Genomic DNA, 21,264 nt, shown 5'->3' on the forward strand with positions numbered 1-21,264 from the left:
ATTGAAAATGCAATATCTTATAATTACGGCTTCACTGAAAACACTACAGACTGAGTTACAAAGCCAGTGGCTCGTAAATATTTACATTTGAAGATGATTTTATAGCATTTAGCTCCACTGACCGCCGTGCGTTCTGCTCTGTTTGGCAAATGCTCCCCCTGATGGCCAAAAGACAGCACTGCACTCTTTTTTTAGTCTCGCTGCAGATTCCTGTGGTTCAGTTTTCTCTCTATAAAGTTTGCCTGAAGTTATTCATTCCAGTAGATGATAAAAGACTCACCCCAACCGTGGCCATCAGTTAACATGAACATAATGTAGGCTATTTTTCCAAATTCTGCATTGTCAAAATTGCAGTAAGTGTATATATTAATTAGGGATGTGCAATTAAACAGATCTGCTCTGGCTAGTCTACCTGGAAGGACTAGTCGGTGTTAAACTATTATTTTTTTGTTGTTTCGCATTTTGTTTAAATAATTACGGTGGTTGCAACAGGTGACTTAGGGTTATTGCATTTTGCGAAAAACGCCGGGGAATTCATAATAACGCAGCCACTCAGGCAAGCGCAGAAAAATTGCTTTGTAGCATTTAAAGTAAGATTTGGTCACTGGAATATTAATTAAAACATTTTACAGTGGTGGAAAAAAAAGTTTTTGGACACCCCATGCATTTGTGAAATATTGCATTAACAAATCACTCTTAGGTCTTCAAGTGCAATTTCTTTTATTGCAGTCACAGCCAAAATACTAAACAAATCCTAAAAAAAAAAGCCATTAAAAACTTCAAATTGATTGGTTCCATCAAAATACATAAGAAATTTTGAGTATTGGGTCATTTTGGTACCAGTGATGAAGGTCGTTCTTTTTATTAAAATACACAATTTTTGTTGCCAAGCTTCGTGTCTATATAAAGCAGCACATTTGAAAGTTCTTCAGACACAAAAATGGCTAAAACAAGGAACCTAACGCAGGAAACACGCCTGAAGAGAAAGATTACACTGTCAAGAATTTAGTTTTGTTAGTTTTTCTTGTAAACAATAAACAAAAAACTATAATTTGTATTTGTTTGTATCTGTCTAATGCAGCCACACCTTTTGAAACACAAAAAAGATTTTTCCACAAATATTTCATGATAATATTTGAGATTGTGTAAAATTTTAAGGGTGTCTGAAAACTTTTTTCCACCGCTGTACGTCCACACAATCTTTTTTTTTCTGCTACCGTGCTTGTTCTTATCTCGTTCTGTCCGCGACACATTTTTATTTTCGTGGTCCACTAACCTTTAATTTTGTTGTCACGTATAAAACTTTGTGTTCGTCCCTTGTTGTTTACTGTTTTTTCACTGTTCACGTTGTGTTTAATGGCCTTTGCACAGCATTTTGGCGCTGTCCTCTTGTAAAGCGCTTTGGTCAGCTTGAGCTGTTTAACTGTGCTCTATAAACAAACCTCACACACTTACTTATTTATTTATAGTCGAAAATACGCTCACTTGTGACTGTTTTCGGAGTGCTTTCTTAAATTAGACTCGTCGGTGTGTGAGCTATTACACACGTCCCAAACTATAATCTGTTCTCAGCTGGGTTACCTCGTAAACAATGCTATTAGGAAAAACAAATGTGGTCATTTTAGCTCAGCAGAAATTTGCACCCAAGTGGCGTGTTTTGGTCATTTTGGTCGTAATTGCTGCCAGAAGCGGGATCAACAGTCGGTTCCTGCTCTCGGTCTCAGACAGTCTCATGAGGAAGATGATATTCATGTGTATCAGCTCACTTTTCATCCTTCAGCTGTTCACACTGGAGGAGTCTGGGTGTGTTTTCACACTTTGACCGACTGGAGGAACCCAAGCAGTCACATGTAAAGTACTGGGAGACATGGACAAAATCAAATATCATAATATCTTTGACCTCAATATGGGCATGATGATGAGACTGTAGGGCTGTCGGTGTTTTCATAAAATATTTACAACCAAGATATTTCTGAAAAACAGTCATTATCGATGTGGATATGTTGATTAACAGCTAAAAATGTCCAATAAGTTCACAAAATTGCGCCTAATTACTGTAATCCAGCCTTTAAAACGAGGAAAAGGAAATATTTAAGTCAAATTAGTATTTTACTCAATGCAAAATCCCAGCTAATATCTAATCTCATATCACAACATCCTTATGATTCTGATATTGGCTTCTTACTGTGGAGTTTGTGAGTGGCATGAAAGCAGCCCTGTCGGTTTGCAGGGGTATATTTACACATCTGACATGGATGATGTCATATATTTCATAATGTGAAACCAAACCAAGAAAAAAAAAAAACAACAACAACCGAAGTAAACAAATCAGACAAATAAGGATGAAAATGACCTGAGAAGTGAAACCAGACGGAGCGACAGAAACTGTTTTTCACAGCATCGCGACACAATTTTGGTGTCATTTGAGTAATCGAAAGATGATTTTAGAGGTGTGTGTGTGTGTGTGTGTGTGTGTGTGTGAAAGGGGAGTCTTTAGACCTGAGAATGAAGAGACTCAGATGAAAACAGTAACAAATACAGCAGCCTCGGGTCAGGCCTTCACACACACACACACACACACACACACACACACATTCTCACGAGTGGCTGTTATTACAGTGTGTGTGTGTGTGTGTGTGTGTGTGAGAGAAAGAGAGCCTGCAGACATAGTCTAAAAGAAACAGCTAAAGGCTCCACAGATCAGAGATAGAGACATTCCAGCCCCACCCATACACACACACACACACACACACACACACACACACACACACACTCACACACACCCATACACACACACACACACACCTCCTGCTATTCACAAGGTCCACCAACTGATCAACTCATGATTATTTATCACACACCATCTCTCGACATCACTTAAACACTCTCTCATTTAGCGTCAATGTCTCTCGCCCTCTCTCTCCTCTCATCAATATGCTCTATTGTGCAGCTCAACATATGTTTTGGGTTAGCAGGGACAGTTAGGAAGGCAAGTTGGGGCAGAGGGCCCGGACACACACACACACACACACACACACACACACACACACACACACTCAGAGGGGGGACAATGGCGTCCCTATCTGATGGCATCCTCATCATTTACCCCCCGCTGTGGAGATTGCTACTGGAGGGGGCTACCTTTACTAGGAATGTAACAGGGTGAGGGATAACACACACACACACACACACACACACACACACACACACACTGTTTACCAACCGAGACATGTGGTTGCATACCTTGGACCACATGTCAAAACATTCTTCTGCAAAATCCCCTGATTTCTGTTACAGTCAACAGTGTGGAGAGAGAGAGAGAGAGAGAGAGAGAGAGAGAGAGAGAGAGAGAGAGAGAGAGAGATTGCGATCATCTCTGTTGCCTGTTTTGGGGATAAAAAACTTAAATTCCCGACAACAAGCTCTCAGTGTTTGGAAATAAATGTCGCTGTAAACTCCCCCCCGCCGCCCAGAGAGGCAGAGGGACGAGGCTCATGAGATGGAGAGATTCTCTCCCTCCGCTCCCAAAACAGGAGACAACAAAGTCTTTTCACAGAGAGAGTCTTCAGGGATTCGCCCACAGTGTGTCCTCCATGCCCAGTTTAGCCACCTCAGCGTGTCGGAGAGCCAGCGGTCTGTCTCTGCCCTGAAACCCAAGTCGAGTCGAGTCAATTTAACACAGCTCCAGACAGGCGCAAATACCCACTGAGCACCGTGCGCTGTTTAAAGTCCTCTTCCACTCAAAAATGTTCCTTTCTTACATTTAAGACGACTATACTGACTTGTATCTGTGTATCTGTATTAGTCCAGTCATTTTATGAAAAAACCGAGGACAAATTGCAAGAGAAGCAAACTCAACTGATTTTGTATCCTCAGTTTGTCCTGAGTGAGGGGAAAAAAGGAATCCCATTGGTGGAAAGTTTTGAAAATCACCTCTATATGACCACATATTACCAAAAAACTCTGTTTTTAACACACAGGTGAATGGGGTTCAAAATTTTACTTTCAGATATCACTATAAAAATTCACAAGTTGATTACACACACAAAGACAAGAAAAAAAGTCAATTACCAGTTCTTTGAATTATTCTGTTTACACATGCATATCACACATTATCTGATTTGATATGCGCTAATAAGGAATATAAGGAATAAATGCCAGAAGAGACATTTAAACAGTGAATTAAAATGTTACTATATATATAGGGGGGGGGCTATTTGCATATTCAAAGATCTGCGCATTTTAATGAGGGCAAGGTTTAGAGTTACTTTTAAGGCACTAAGGGATGTTTTTTCATGGAAAAACCTTGTAAATCTGTAATATTGATGAGCAGAAAGTATTTTAGGGGCTTTTTATGGGTTTAATAAATGACTGGAGGTGGATTTTTTCAGAATTTTGTTGGCTGACAACAGCACCAATGTCAGTCCACGAGTCATTATTCCTGATTTGACACCAAGGCATAAACAAGAATCACACTCAGCACACACTCCTTAGCATAAAAAAACACTGTATAAGCCCTAATAAGTCATCAGAAGCTGTGTGTTTCAGTATTTAAACACACACATATTACAAGCTACATGTGCAACTTTGGCCTCCATGTAGAAGAGAAAGCAGGCCAGAGAGTGCTGATTTCAGACGAGGGGAACTTGGAGGAATCATGAATGTGTGGTTTCATTTTGACTTACAGTCCTGGACGCATGACTGACACTTTCACTTCAGTTTACTTTACTGTCCCAAACTGGAAATGTGCAGCCAGGGGTCACACAGAAAATTACACAACATAAATACATACATGTACAAGAGATGAACCAAATTAGTTTAAACATACAAAACAAAACAGTTTAAACATACAAGTTAAGGCTGCATTAGACTGAAAAAGGTGCAAAATGAGGCGTCAAGTTGCGTTGATGCTAAAAAACACAAGCTTTGATATTGTTTCCAAAAATATAGAATTGACTCAGTATCGGTATCAGTATTGATTTGTATTGATCCTTGTGACATCTGCAGTTACGTCTACTCCTGAAATCATCAGTCAATTAATCAATTGGGTTGATCCACAGAAAATGAAATGATTCTTTTAATGCATCTGATCGACATTGTAAATTATTATTAGTTGCAGCCCTAGCAGCCCAGTTTCAAAACAAGCAGTAAATGCATGATTACATCTTTAAACCATGCATAAATTGTGGTACAGATAAAAAAAAAAAAGCAGTACATATAGAACAGTGTGTGCTTTATATCTGCCATATGTTACAGAAAGCTACTACACTGAGAATGAGAAATGAGAAAATGAACTACTTTAATTTATGAATCGCATGAGGCAGAAATTATCTTTTTCAAATTGGTTCCTGCTAAAAAAAAAAAAAGAATTCCCACATAATCGTACCGTGGTGCTGAGCCCAATCACTGCATGTTATTAAAAGGATTTCGCAGTAACTAGTACACAACAACACATTCACTAGACTAAATAATACTCATTAAAAGTGTTTTTTGTTTCCTAAAAAAAATAAAAAATCTAAACGGAAGAATCAGTGTGTCTATGCTGCTTAGTGTGCGGTGCGACCAGACTTTTCATTAAGTGCAGATGTAGATAGACAACAAGATAACGGTCCAGCCCTCCTTGTTTCTCTGTTACACACACACACACACACACACACACACACACAGAGCGGTGATGCTCCAGTCCCGACAGGCTGCTGTACAACATCTTGCGTCAGATGTTCATGCAGATAGCAGCTCGTCTGGACTGCAGAGCTGTGTGGGAAAAACACTGGGAGAGACAGCGCAGCCACAAACACCGAGGAAGCACAAATCCACATCAGCTCTCGCCGAGCAAATCACTAGAGAGAGCCGTGGATCAGAGAAACCACACATGGACCGGGCCTGGCACGGGAGGAGCTGCATTTTATAACTCAGCACTCTGCTCTCCCCTATTTTCATATATCATATAGCACTTTTTATGACTGTTGCTTAAGCTCTACTGTTGAGAAGCACTTGGAAATTGGGTTATAATTAATCATATATCTAGGGCTGGGTGCTGGCATACACCTTATGATGTACTGTGTATATTGATAACACACTATCTTATCAATATCAGAATGGGCAGCGCAAAATCAGTTTTCAATTCTTAAACTTTTAGTGCAAAACATCTCCTGTTTCATGTGTTTTAATGGAGGAAAAATCTCAAAACTGAGTGTCCCTGCAAAACACAGAACATAAACCTAGTTCCTGTGCAACAACCTAATGTGTCCCTGCATAGTGCTGATGCAAAATAAAGCAATACTCATGACAGTAAAGTATATAAATAATATATGTAAACAAATATATCAACAACACATGACACACATCATGTTTATGGAGGTTATGATGCCTATCACGACACTGATCAAAGACACAGAGTCGACAGAGTCGGGGTTGGCATTTCGACACAGTGACTTGATGATTTTTTTTTTTTTTTACCCTAGGATGGCGAAGGAATGTTTCACATTTTGGTCATGGTGGTCATTTTGGCTCATTGGTTAGGACTGACATAAGTTGGTTAAGGCTTAAGATGAGGGAAAGGCTGTAGAGTATGAAGGTAATGTAATGTAATGTAATGTAAGGTGATGTTTGCTCCATCACCATCCTAGGAAAAGAAAACTCCCTGCAGGTCTCTGCGTAATTAATCCAATTAACTGCAGATCTACCAATTCCAAAAGGACATAAAAACCTAATATTTTTCCATTCCACAGTGCAGTATATTCCCAGTTTATTTATTTATTAGTTAAGAGAACGTGACTTGTGTAACTGTCATATTGCAATGCCAAGTAACCATCTTAAAAAATAATAATAAAGTTTAAAAAATGATTAAATGATCTCAAGTCCTCAAGTCAACTCGGGGGTTTCCGACTGATGATCCAAATTCCAGGAGGCAGCCAACAAATTTTAATCTACTGCAATATAATTGAGTGGGGAGATTAAAATACAACCTATTTCATAACACATGGTTGACAAATGAAATATACAACAAATGATACGATAGCTAAATGGGTGGCGAACTGGCTGGTGGCTACACCTGCTGCACAGGTGAGACTCATTGTGACTGGTGGAGACGATCATACGTCGCTGAACTGTTTCAGGAGGAGGTCACGAAATCAATGCGGAAGTTAAGATCTTTTTAATATCGTTTAATTGTGTTGACGTTTGATGTGGATTTGCAAAGTAAAATCTGTAAAATTGACCATGTGATCACATAACTCATCGTGTGTGTGTCAGCGATGATGATCCTCAGATAATTAAGAACAGCATGAGCGCCCTGACCATGTTGAAACACAGACCGAGCTGTGTGTATGAGTACCATGCACACACACACACACACACATGCAGTAATGATTTGTTATGCTCCTAGAGGAATGTTGACCAAATGGCTTATGTCCCTCTGCTGTCTGAGACTCTGAAAGGCACCCATCCCCCTCCAACACACACACACACACACACACACACACACACACACACACACACACACACACACACACACACCCCAAACACACTCTGTGTATGTATGCACGTGCATGTCCTCACACATACAAACATGTAAACAGGCAATTAAACAGCGATTAAACACGGCCACGCTCCCTGTTCTGTGAGTCAGCGCCACACTTCTGTCTCTGTCGTTGTTTATTCTCGTTTATGATGCGACTCCGGGATTCGGGAGGTAAACACACCCCAGACCTCACCTCACCTCACCCACCTCTTTCATCTGACATAACCCTTTATGAGGTCAATCACAGGATAAATCATGAGGACGAGCATCACGCTGATGTTTGTTGCATGCAGACTGGAGAGAAAAATAAAATAATTCATGTTTTTATGAAAGTAGCGGACTTTCCCTTTACTTGCTGCAGAAATGTTGGAGTTTTGTTTACAAAGTGCAATTTGGTGTCTCAATAGATTTAGTTTATTTGGTGATTAATTGTTTTATGACTGACACATCACACTGATACTACTTTATCTGCTCACTGTCATCGCGTTTAATGAAGAGCACTGGCTAACATGTACTTTACTAGAAGCTAGCATTAGCGGTGGCTACTAGCAGCTGCACGTCGGTTATTTTGCTAAATTACCGCAACAGCGCTACAGGAGAAAGTTTAACAGACTTATTTGGCTCTGTCTTACTCTCTCTCTCTGCTTTAAACACACTCTTTCTGTTTGTTTTTCTAGACAAAAAACTTTCCCATCGCTGTTGTTCATTGTTCATATTTCTATTTTTTTTTAATAATCCTTATTTAAAGAGTTTATATTGCTTACTGCTATTTATCATGTGTATACTGTATATTTCTTCTAGATTTGCACATTGACCTACCTCTATGCACATTTTATACACCCATGCACACGTTTTTTTCTGTTTTTTTTGTTGCACATTTTAGATCTTATTCTGTTGTACTCAGATCTTATTTTTTCTTTATTTTTTTTTTTTAATCTTTTTTTATTGATTTATTTAATCTGTAATGTGTGGATACTGCTGAAAAACTACGAATTTCCTGCGGGATGAATAAAGTATCTATCTATCTATCTATCTTTTGTTGTTGTGACATCCGATTAGCTCACTAGCTGGCAACAGCTAGCATTAGCAGTGGCTAATAGTAGCGTTAGCATTCCCCCTCGACGTCAAAAGAGTGTTCCCACAACTAAAATGTTGAATTTACATGGCCTAGCCTACATAAACACTGCAAAAACGATCACCTCAGAAGTAACTTGTTTTTTTACAATTTTCAAAATTTGCTTGTTTCATTGGCAAAATTTGCCAGTAGAAAAAGTGAAAATTCACTTGAAATAAGTGAAAATTAGCTAGAAGCAAGAAACAGATTTTGCCAATGAAACAAGCAAATTTTCACTTGAAACAAGAGACAATTGTCTAAAAACAAGTTACTTCTGAGGTGATCATGTCTTATTTTAAGTGTAATGAGATATTTTGACTAGTAATAAGACATTTTTGACTTGAAATAAGACAAATAATCTTGGTAAGATTTTGAGTTTTTGCAGTGAACGTGACAAAATGTTACAACCACTTCAGATTTGGAGGTTTTGTTTAATTTTCTGTGTTATTCTGCGCAGGAAATTAACATAATGTGGAAACTATGGAATATAAATTTGGTGAATAATTAGCTAAAACTGACAAAAAAGCTGACAAAAAAAAAAAAAAACTGACAAAAGCTGAAAAACTTTTATGATATTCTATGATTCCTTGGTTTTCCCTTTTCAAAATGCCATGACTTGAGGGAATCCTGTGGCGTGTTTATTTATCATCAGTTATTTTGCTAAATTACCGCAATAACGCTACAGGAAAAAGTTTAACGGACTTATTTGGATCTGTCTTACTCTCTCTGCTTTAAACACACTTTTTCTGTTTGTTTTTCTAGACAAAAAAACCTTTCAAATCACTGTTTTGTTGCTGTGACATCTGATTAGCTCACTAGCTGGCAACAGCTAGCGTTAGCAGTGGCTAATAGTAGCGTTAGCATTCCCGCTCGCCGTCAAAAGAGTGTTCCCACAACTAAAATGTTGAATTTACATGACCTAAATGTTACACCGACTTCAGATTTGGAGGTTTTGTTTAATTTTCTGTGTTATTCTGCATGGGAAGTGAACATAATGTGGAAACTACGGAATATAAACTTGGTGAATAATTAGCTTTATGTTACATTTTATTTTATTTTATGTTAATTTATGTTACATTCCCGATTCTATTTCCCTTTTTATTGACTGTTTTTATTGTTTTAAATTGTGTTTTGTTGCTTTTAATGTCTCTGTAAAGCACTTTGAATCACCTTGTGTTGAATTGTGCTCGACAAATAAATTTGCCTTGCCTTGCCTAAAACTGACAAAAAAGCTGACAAAAAAAAAAAACTGACTAAAGCTGAAGAACTTTCATGATAGTCTATGATTCTTTGGTTTTCCCTTTTCAAAATGCCATGTTTATTTATCATCAGTTTTGCTAAATTAGCCTGCATGCTAGTTAACTGTGTCATATAGGAAAACATCAGGAACAGAGGGAGAGTTTTAACTGTGTGTTCAGACCGGACGTAAAGCAACACACAGCAGAGTTACATACAAAGTCGATTTTCCAGGTTACGAACGGCACGAAAATGCGAAATCCGTGTCGTTTGTAAGTTTAAATTTCTCAACTCGAGCGAAATATTCACGTATTCGCACGACGTGACAATTCACTTCACGTTTCGTCTGGGCAAACAGCAACCGATTAAGTAACGCTCATACTTTCTGTCCCTTAAACACTCTTTTTTTTGACGCCCAGCCCACACACACACACACACACACACACACTCGGAAGTGAGAGGATTATAACTGTATTCAGCTGCGGTCCATACAGACACAGTAAACCACTGTGTGTGGAGGCTGATGGAAACTCTGTCTGGCCCTCGCCAAAACTAAAACACATTATACACTCATCCCTTTCATATGTCTCTCTCTCTCGCTCTCTCTCTCTCACACACACACACACACACACACACACTCTCTCTCTCTCTCTCTCTCTGTCCTTTTCTTGGAGGACTTAACACTTAATCATTAAACACTCTTCTACACAGTCGCCTGTCCAGCACTCACCGCCTGGGCTACTTTATTGTGTGTGTGTGTGTGTGTGTGTGTGTGTGTGTGTGTGTGTGTGTGTGTGTGTGTGCGTGTGTGTGCGTGTGTTTTAACTAGCCACTGGACACAAAAAGCCATAGAGCACAGTTTGATTTTTATCTCCTGTAGCAGTCCCAGTCACATTTTCCCAGGGGCTGTGTGAGTGTGTGTGCATGTATGTGCATGTCGGTCCGTGTGTGTGTGTGTGTGCATGTGTGTGTGTGTGCATGTGTGTGCATGTCGGTCCGTGTGTGTGTGTGCATGTGTGTGTGTGTGTGTGTGTTTCCAGATGATTGAGCCAAGCTTTTCCATTTCCCTGCTGTGGCTGTGGTGAATATAGATGTCACCGGCCAACATTTACACCGCCGCCGCTGCAAGTTTTAAACGGAGTGGGCGAGAAAAGAAAAGCAAAAAAAGAAACAAAGAGAGAGAGAGAGAGAGAGAGAGAGAGAGAGAGAGAGCAGAGGTTGCACGGCAGTCGGCCTACTTATGCACTGGCCTGAACACACACACACACACAGACCACCCCTGACCAAACACACACCAATAATTACTTGCAGTAATTCAAAAGACACCCTGCTTGTTTCCAGCGGCTCGCCCCCCGCGGCGTGAAACCGTGAGAAGAGGCCCGTCGGAAACGTCGGCCCCTTCGCTTTATCACTGATCGCCGGGCCGAGGCACAGACAAGGTTAAGCTCATGTCAAATCTCAACACAGGCCGCATTGCTCTCCCCCACCCCCGTCCCCAAAAAAAAAAAAAAAAAAAAAAAAGGACATGAAACCAGCCTCTCCTGCCTGCAGCCGTGGAGAAATATAATGCTGTGTTTATTTCAACGCAGAACTCGGGGAAAAAAAAGCTTCGACATGCAAAAAAACCCAAAATGAACAAGTCGGCAATTCAAATATTCAGGTGCCTTCAAGTGCATACTGTACGTAATCATGTTAAGATGTTAGTAACGCATGAATGCCGCATACGAAGTCATGATTACAAGTGGGAAATTTGGAAACTTTTCAATATTTGGTCCCAGATTTCTACTGCCATCTGTGTGTGATGCTTTCAGGCGACCCGATATCTCCAACCATCTGAGCGCTTGAATGCCACTCAAGGAGGAAGCTTGTACTTCCCACGTGTGGTGTACGAGCCTGCGATGTGCACTTGAAGGCAATATCATTTTAAAGCTTTGGTTTGAGTTCAAGTGCAGTCAGAAACAGCACAAAAACACAAAAATATTGCCTTTTGCTGTTTATTTACTACTCGAGCAAATCCTGCTGCATTCACTCTCTGGAGGAAAATGCACCGCTTCATCTTTTTCACGGCTTCCTCTTTTCCTCAAGTTGACACCGTGAACGCAACGCTGTCTCAGAACACACATTTTACAAGTCGGAAAAAAAAAACGGATTTCGAGTTGGACGCGAACGCAGCGTAACAACAGCCCCGCCGCGTGTGGTGTGCGAAATGACGGGTGTGCCATCGGCTCACATGCCTGCTCTCCCCTCGGCAGACCGCATTTTGTCTGCAAAACAGACTGACTCAACATGTGGATGCTATCACTGTACAAAAACTGGTAAATCTATAGGAAAGAGTCACTAAGCTATAAGCCTCTCCCGTGTGATAAGCAGGCCAAGACAAAGTGCACCAAGCAATCACGAGAACGAATAAGCCGGTGTTCCTAAAAACTTTTATCATCTGTCAACACTTTTTTGTGAATGACCTAGTCCTCATCTTGCAGGGGACCCCACTTTAGAGACCCCCGGAGGACCCTCTGACCCCCAGTTTGGGAACCCCCTCAATTAGATTAGAAGTTTTCATGGACAGTGACAGCTGACAAATATCACACAGCCCTGGATATTTGTTTTGCTTTCAGTCAGACAATAACTTATTCTCTGCAGAGGAGGAGGGAGGAGCAGCAGCAGAAACAGCAGCAGCTTCATCTGACTCCGCAGAGTGTGCACAAGCTTGGAAACACAATTAAGAAGTTTTCATGATTCTTTAAAGGAACTTCCCAGTAGCCAGGCATGCTGGAAATACATGCATGAATGAGAGAGCAGTCAAATAAGCCCGTAAAGCAACCGCAGATGATGTTCATGCGGAGTTAAAAGTGCTGTAAACAATTCCCATGGAAGCGCATCCTTCTGGGAAAGAGCTCACTGTAAGCTGTTTTAGTGGGATGCGATGCAAATGTCGCATCAAAACTGAGGGGTGGGGAAGAAAATCGATACACTAAATCACTTTAAAGTAAAGATATTGGCATCATGTGAAACTAGACAACCGAGCACGTCATGGTAGGTTGTCAGCAAGGGGGCAAAATCTCACTCCAAAGTTCGGCTAAACTTTGGCGAGGGAAAAACTGGCACGGGCATTGTCAGCGGGGTCCCTCGACCTCTGACCTCCAGCTCTCTGAATGAAAATGGGTTCTCTGGGCAGCCACGGCTCTCCCCTTTGCAGACATGCCCACCTTCTGCTAATCCCATGCAGCCCAAAAGTGCTCTTCTTGTGGCCTGTTGTAAAATGGTGTGTGTGTGCAGACTGGGGCCTAAACAGTCTTGGAGTTGCATCAGTTGGCTTTGACTGGAAAGCTGAGACTCTTGTGGATTCAATGACCCACATTTGATTCCTGTGTGATGATGTTAGCCCCCATAGGAACCATTTCACTGGAGTGAGAGCATTTTTTCAAACTGGACATCACTGTACAAATAACCTCCAGTAACGTCTAGGATAATCACAGCCTCATGAAACTTTACAGCAACAAACTAGAGAGCGAGTGCATTCGGAGGAGGTCTAATTTTCTATGTATATTCTCAATAAAGGGGCATTTCTGAGCAATTTCCGTCCAATCAACAAAAAATGCAATTATTCCAGAAATCTCCAAATGTCATACGTTTTTGCCACCAAGTCCTTCTATGGCGTTCCTCAGGGTCTCGATGTTCTAATGCGGCATTTCAGAGGGATTTCTGACCATGGTCACATCTGTGCAAGAAACGGTATCCTCACACACCTCGTTGAGCTTTACCACCACCAACCAGAGGATAACTCAAAAAAAAAAAAAAAATCGTTATACGGTATTCCACCAATTAATCGCCCGTCCGCAAATAGCCGCCGGGTTCTTATAAACGCCTGGGGTCTGCAAGCACTTTGCGTATTAAACGCCCACCCAAATAACCGCCGGGGCGATTATTTGCATTATATTGAGGTAACCCAAAATAAGGCTATTCACCTTATTTTTGCAGAAGTAAACAGTTAACCGCACAATAACTGTGCGGCACTTCCGTTTTCTGTCAAAATAAGAGCGCTACCTAACGTTAGAACAAAAGGGTGTACCGTAATATTAAATCGACCGACTGAAAATATGTTGGACAGTAGCTGTCATCACGATAATGACCTGGTGCAAAAATAAATAAAGGCCTGCAGCAAATAGCCGCCTGGTTCTTTTAAACGCCCGGGGTCCAAGTCGATTTTGCATATTAAACGCCCGGGCGATTAATTGGTGAAATACGGTATATCATAATATCAAATCGCAATACATATCGCATCGGCACCCAAATATCGTGATCGCACCACATCGGGAAATAATATTATAGAAATACCACATGCAATACACCACAGAGCACATTTAGGTTAAGAAAAACACACTGTTGGCTACCACAGAGAGACTTTTAGGACTTTATAGGTGATTTTTTTTTTCCATACAAATGAGTGTTTTGTGTTTTGGGTCACTCACTTTGGTGATGATGAGCGGCTCGCCGTGCTCGAGCCCTCCTTTCAGCGTGAAGCCCCAAGGCGCGCCCCCGCTCAGCTGGACCTGGATGTGGTTGAAGGAGACGAGCTGCTCCACCGTCTCCATGCTCCGCCGCTTTCTCCGCCTGTGGCTCTTCGCTCTCCGCTCGGTTCACCGGGGCTCCCGCTGCTAACCAGGCCGGCTGCTGCGGTGCCTCCGCTGCTCCATCACCGCTCCGACAACAACGGATGGACGGCTGCTTCGTGAAGTGAGAGAGAGAGAGAGAGAGAGTGAGTGAAAGAGAGAGGGGGAGGGCAGAAACTTTAGCCACCGTCAAGCTGGCAAGAGTAAGAACCTCCACTTCCGGTCACTTTCCTCGACAACAACTTTATAGAATAGAATAGAATAGAATAGAATAGAATAGAAAAGAATAGAATAGAATGCCTTTATTGTCACTATACACATGAAGAGTTCATTTGCAAAAACAAATATCTCCATTTGAATTTATTAAACTTTTTCAAACTTTTTTGAATTTTATTACAATTTACCTTATATTTATTTCTATTTTTTATATGTTTATTTAGCCTGGCATAATGTTTATTATCCTAAATCATGCTTTGTGTGTGTGTGTGTGTATATATATGTGTGTGTGTACTCCAAGCAGTATCAGTGAAAAAGGTGTAATAATGTAATAATAGGTGTAATAATGTAATAATAATAAAGAACAAAAAAGATTTAAAAAAAAAAAAGATAAATTACAATATAGATTAAAAAAAAAAAGTAAAAATAAGTTATATATACAGTAAGTAGTTCTATATACAGTAAGGATTTAGTGGTGATATTGCACATTTTAATAGAGTTCACAGTAGGTGGTTGTGAGGTAGTCTGGGGGGATGGGGGGGTTGGGCTGTGATGTCAGTGCATGTGTGAGTTATAACACCTATTACACTTTTTTCATACTTTCTTCTTTTCTTTTCTTTTGATCATTTTTATTTAGTTTTTAAATTTTTGTTTTCACTTCAGTTTTAGTGCAGTTTCAGTTAGTTTCCATACTGGGTTTGCTCATTTCTCTGCGGTTTTATTAAAAATAGTTAATTATAGTGTATTTTTATTCGTTTCAGCCCTGGTGGGCAGGGAGGTGTCAGGGACAATATTTAATAAGTTCAGAATAAGTATTAAATACAAACACAACACTTTATGAAGACTAACATAGACCCCTCCAGTCTCAATTAACGTGTATAATATTATAAATATGTATTACCAACGCCTCCTCATGTTTTTTATGCTGACAAATTCGACCAAACTGACAACAACTATCTCACATCTCATATCTATTTTTCTTAGGTTAGCCATTATTGTATATTTTTAGTTTTTAGTCTTTATAGTCTTTATTGTAAATATTTAGCCTTTATTCTATTTTATTTAACTTTATTATATGTTGCTGGAACACCAGAATTTCCCTGGTTGGGATCAATAAAGTATATCTATCTATCTAACTAAAACTAAAAGACGTTTTCTGTATATTTTTATTTTGTCAGTTTTAGAAGCGCACAATGTCGTTTCAGTTCGTTTTATTTTATGTAAGGTCTATTTTTTACTTCATTTAGCATAACTTAACCTAGTTTTTAGTTTAGTTTTAGTTTTTAGTTTAGTTTTATTTAACTACTAACCTTGTTTCGCATTCAATCTTAACATTTCGTCGAGTGTTATGTCAGTTAGTAATGTGATTTGCCGTTATTGTGCCGCTTTAATTTTGAAAGGAAAACCGGTTGTTTCCGGTCGCAGCAAGAAACTTTTCAAAACTTTTCCCCCGCGCGAGAGGGAGGCGTTCCCGGCGGTTCGAACGTGAGAGCGTGATTGACAGCAGCGGCGGCCTATAGGAGAGAGGTTTCCGCTGCGGTTGTCCAATGAGGAGCGTGCGGGGGCGGGGCTACAGAATTGTTGCATGAACATCCCGGGCAGCAGCAGTAGCAGCAGCAAGCAGAGGAGAGCCGCTGGCTTCTCATTTGAAACATGAAACCTGCCACTTTGGTGCTGTGATCCCATGAGAGAGCTGTTATCAGTTCAGTTCACGCACCGCTGACTCTGGAGCTGCAGCGCACTCAAGAATAGGGTGTCTTAAATCTTTACTTTACATTGGGTCATGCATAATTCCTCTTTAAAAATGAATGAGAGAGACAGATTGAACATTTTGCAAGTGAGTGAAAAACAACAGCAAACACAAGCATGAAAAAATTTGACCCTGTTCAGTGTTTAACGCCACTAAATACTTGACAAACATCTTTTTTGCCTCATATTTGATTACTTTTCCTCATTTAATGTGGACAAGCATGAAAATAACATGATAATGTTTTCAATGTCCTGCACACAATCTGACTCCAGGCGTTTTTTTTGTTTGTTTGTTTGTTTGTTTTTTCACTTTACAGACATTTGCTTTAGTTGCTGTGGGGTTTATATTTCATTTAAAGGGCTGTTTTGGTCGTCAGCAAGAAACATAAAGTACCTGACACATAAACTTGGGTAACAACTTTTATTATAATAATTTTCTTGAGTTTTGATCAATTAAAAGGTGTGCCTAAATATCTAAATGCACACTGTCACAAATCTAATAAACACATCACACACTATACAAAGAGAAAAACATAGATAAATTCTGCAAACTGTTGTGCTTCATGCATTCATATGTAATAGCTAACATATTGGTGTTTTCCCATAAAATAAAATTTAAAAAAAGTATAAATCTTGTAATACATTTTAGGAAGCACACCAACAAGTAGGCTATCAAAGGAACAGTTTAGGAATACAATTGTGATTGCATGTTATAGGAGATTTTAATAAATATCTGAGTGTTATAAACTGGGCTGAGTGCTACAACACTTCTCCTTATTTAGTCTGACCTTCACACAAACTGTGATTATTCTTGATATGAGCTGCCACTCCCTGATTTGGAGGTAACGTGCAGTCACGTCAGTGTTTTGGAGTGAAAGCAGAAGTTAGCTTTGGTCCAGCCAGGCAGCAGCTATGCAGACCTGAGAGCGCCCACGTCACCCTGCAGGCCAACAACAACAACAGTCGGTAACACTCAGCCCCGAGGCCTCGGACCAGGCTGCCAGGCTCCCTCGCAGCGCAAAGAGACGTTTTAACAAGCAGCAGCAAACATTGCATCAGCCTAATTTGCTGCTATTTTGCTTGTTAATGCTCCACTCCAGTGATAATTCCCCATTTAAACACAGTTTATTGGATTGGGTTAATCTGAGCTCGAGCTGTGTGACTTGTTCACATGATATTATGAGATGGAAACCTTCTAACAGGTTATTATCCAATATAACTTTATTTTTTAATGAGAATTCAAAGTTCATTTTGCCCTTACTGCGACAGGTGTTTAACTGAGGCTCCAATTAATACACTGATAAAAAAAAAAACTCTCAATTTTAGTGTTTTAGCCTCATCTTCAGCGTTGAAACCTTGTTTTTCTTCAAAAATCAGCCAGTGGGATGAGATAATCCCACTTGTTTCCAATGCAGTTTCACTTGTCTCAGGACAGACATAGGCAGAATAAGGCACGTCAGGACACTAGGACCAAGAAAATGACACCTGATTCAAGAAAAAGTCTGGAAACCAGTGGGATTATCTCATCCCACTGGCAGATATTTTTTTTAACCCCCCTTTTTTAATTAAATTAAATGAAATGACTTGACATTTTTGCAGCAGATTGAAGGAATGCAAAGGTCAGCAGCAGTGCTCACACTTCCTGTGACCTTGTAATGACCATGAAAAAAAGAAGTGACAGAAAAAGAAATGAGAGCAAGAGCATGTTCAAGAAGCAGAAGGCGTGTGTGTATGTGTGTGTGTGTGTGTAATTTTTTCTGAGGAGTACTTTACATTAAGTCAAAGAGGAAGATGTGGTTAGCATGTCCTCGTGAAGAGTTGACTTCTGACTTTGCAAGTTTCATTTACACATTTGATAACCGCTCAAAACTCAACCTCAGTCATAAGTTTGGTCTCAGACTGTCTAATTTCTGGACGGATATTTTCAGAACATTTTTTTCCCTCAAACGCAGCAAAGATATCGCTCCTAACCCTCTGACGTCCATCTCTGCTGTTGTGTCAGTACAGACACAGGTTTATCTGTAAACCAGGACGAGTTTATAGCTTTTATTGGCTAGACGGCTGATTCTTCTTATTTGGAAGAAGGCAGCGCCGCCGTCCCATAAACTCTGCATGGGTGGAGGAGGCGATCACACACCTTAAACGCACCATCCCAGGCTCTTCTCGAAGCCTCCTTTAAGGTCTGGCAACTGTTTTTGGTTTATTTTGAACACAAATTCCCCTCAGCCGGTACAGCACAATCAAGAGCCCTAACCCATCCCATCTTATTGTGATTTATTTAGTTTATTTTATCATTATGGAGCACCATATGCATGACTGGGTACATGTGGTATTGTATGCTATATCTGTTTTTGTATTACATTTTTGTTTTTGTGTTGGAATCTTGGCATTTAAATACTTTTGAAAACCATTCAAAATGCATTGTGATATTTTTGAAATGCACCGCAACAAGTGTTGGTGATTTCATCCCAGGTTCTGTCATTGCAGTTTCAAGAAACTTTAATGAACGATGTCATCCCAAAATAATGTTTACTAATGGCTGTCACCTCAATCTTTGAGTAATCCATCAGTTTTCATCACATTTTTATGAAAAAATAGAGACTAATCACAGACCAAAGACACGTGTTTCACTTTTTCTGCTGGGATTAAACTTTTCACTGTGCCTAGCTGCCCCTCCAACCCACACACACACACACACATACACACACACACACACACACACACACACACACACTCACTCACACACTCTCTCTCTTTCTCTCTCTCTGCAGACAATGATTGCAGATAATCATTGTTGTGGAATGCCACAGCAGTGTCACTTAACTGTGTGTATGAGACTGTGTGTGTGTGTGTGTTTATTTGTGTCTGTGTCTCTGTGAGTATGCAAACGTGTGCGTGTGTGAGTGTGTGTGTGTGAGTATACAAAAGCTTTGATGGGCACAAATTCAAACACTCTCTGCAGCCTGCTGCATCTCTATCATGCAAATCAATACAAACGCTCTAACACGCAGCGGCCTCTAGTGGTGTCACCTGGAGTTACACTGATGTATTCAGTGGTGGTCAGTGGTGGAAGCTTCTTCCTATACAAATTTTGTTTATTCTTTTATTTGTTCAGTTATGTTTTTTTTCCTAAAGATGAGAAAAATGGGATTTCTGACACAATTACATCCATCAAAGCTTAATACCACAGAGAAAAAGCCACAAAAATATCTTTATTTTAAACCTGAGTGATGTTAGAGATGCCACGTCAAGCTGAACAGGCAACCTCACAACACAACTGTAAAAGTTTGCTTCACAGGCCCAAAAGTATAAAGTCAACCTCTCCTGTTACAGACATTTTTCCTCTTTCTCAGGAACACTGTATTACAGCTGCTGTCACTGAGATCAAAGTCAAAATCGCAGCGGATGAGACGTGCAGGTTTTGTTGACCAGAGGTTTCTCACACTGCAAACATGGGCCGGGACCCAGAGTGCGGTTTCAGACACGAAAACAATATGTCTTTCATATTCAGAGGTCTTTGTAATCTGGCAGAGCTCCTCCCTGCTGAGAACGACTCATTTACTGGAATCTCAGCGAACGCAACACTCACGGGCTTCAAATTATGCTCGCAGCACAATTAACTCCAAAATAACAAATGGCATGTTTAAAAACAGCCATGAGATTGTTGCAAAAAAAAAAAAGAGCAAGAGGACAGGGAGCGGTCTAAATATAAAACAAAACCACCGTGCAACCGAGCCAGACAGCCACAGATAGTCTGATGGATGCTGAGCCCACAGCAGCCAAAACCAAAACCAAGGGCAGCCCTGCAACTCATTATATATGTTTTATTATTGATTAATCTATTTAGTGTTTTCTTTTTTGATTAATCAGTTTATCATTTAATGTATAAAGTGTGAAAAATAGAGTCAGCCCACTCATGGGAAGTAATCAGAGCCCAAAGTGATGTCTTCAAATGTCTTCCTCAGTCTGACCAGCAGCCAAAATAAATAAATAACTAAATAAAATGTTAATTTTATAAAGATATGAACAGAGAAAAGGAAAGGAAGACAGTCTAAGCATCTTATTGATCTTAGCTGGAATCAAACAATGAGGCTTTTTTTGACCCGATAAATAACTAAAATGATTCATCGGTTTAAGTGATTAATCGACTAATTGTTTTCAAGACTTGAAGTTACTAATTAGTTTCTTTTAAAGCTGCAAACTGAGTTGAGTGAGTAGTTGTATTTCTTTTTCCTGACTTAAGTTTCCATACTTACTTTTACTTCAAATTAAATCTGTGACAGAGACAGACAAATTTGTGAAACTGCGTGAAAACAATCAAACTGTAGATTTATGATTTACACTTAAATTTCACTTTTTTATTAAAATAATCTAATTCAAACTTTCCATTGCCTTGTTCTTTTTTGTATTTGACAGGAAAATTATGATACATTGTCCTCTCAAGCATGGTTTACTCTGAGTATATTTTGAATGAGGTACTTTTTAATTTAGACGTAGCCTACTGAATACTCTGATCCCTTCCTAAGAGCAGCTAAAATTTTCAAGACATTTTCAAGATATTTTACCTGTACTTAAGTAAAATTTGAACAAAATAACAATACTTCTACCTGGGTAAGTTAATCTGATCGTTTTCACTCCTACCCAAGACACCCAAGCAGTCAGATTTACAGTGTTTTTAATGCAAATACGACTACCTGCCTCCAGGCCCGCCCACATTCCTGCCTATAAGCCATTTAACTCTGTGTCCCGGGGCAATTTGGGGGTGATACGTCTGTCTCCATCTTCACACACATTCCACAGCAGTCTCTCTCTCCCTC

General features: G+C 39.9%; 1 protein-coding gene across 1 annotated transcript in view; it reads right to left on the reverse strand.

Moving 5' to 3' along the window:
- LOC115376162 (protein Shroom4-like) overlaps nt 1–14,464 on the reverse strand; it is a 39,521-nt gene extending 25,057 nt beyond the window's left edge. The window contains exon 1 of the mRNA XM_030075647.1: nt 14,342–14,464. Coding sequence (XP_029931507.1) covers nt 14,342–14,464 — 123 coding nt within the window. The remainder of the gene's footprint in view (nt 1–14,341) is intronic.
- Nucleotides 14,465–21,264: the final 6,800 nt, after the last annotated feature.

The sequence above is a fragment of the Myripristis murdjan genome, chromosome 18 (assembly GCF_902150065.1).
Source record: "Myripristis murdjan chromosome 18, fMyrMur1.1, whole genome shotgun sequence".
NCBI classification, from domain to species: Eukaryota; Metazoa; Chordata; class Actinopteri; order Holocentriformes; family Holocentridae; genus Myripristis; species Myripristis murdjan.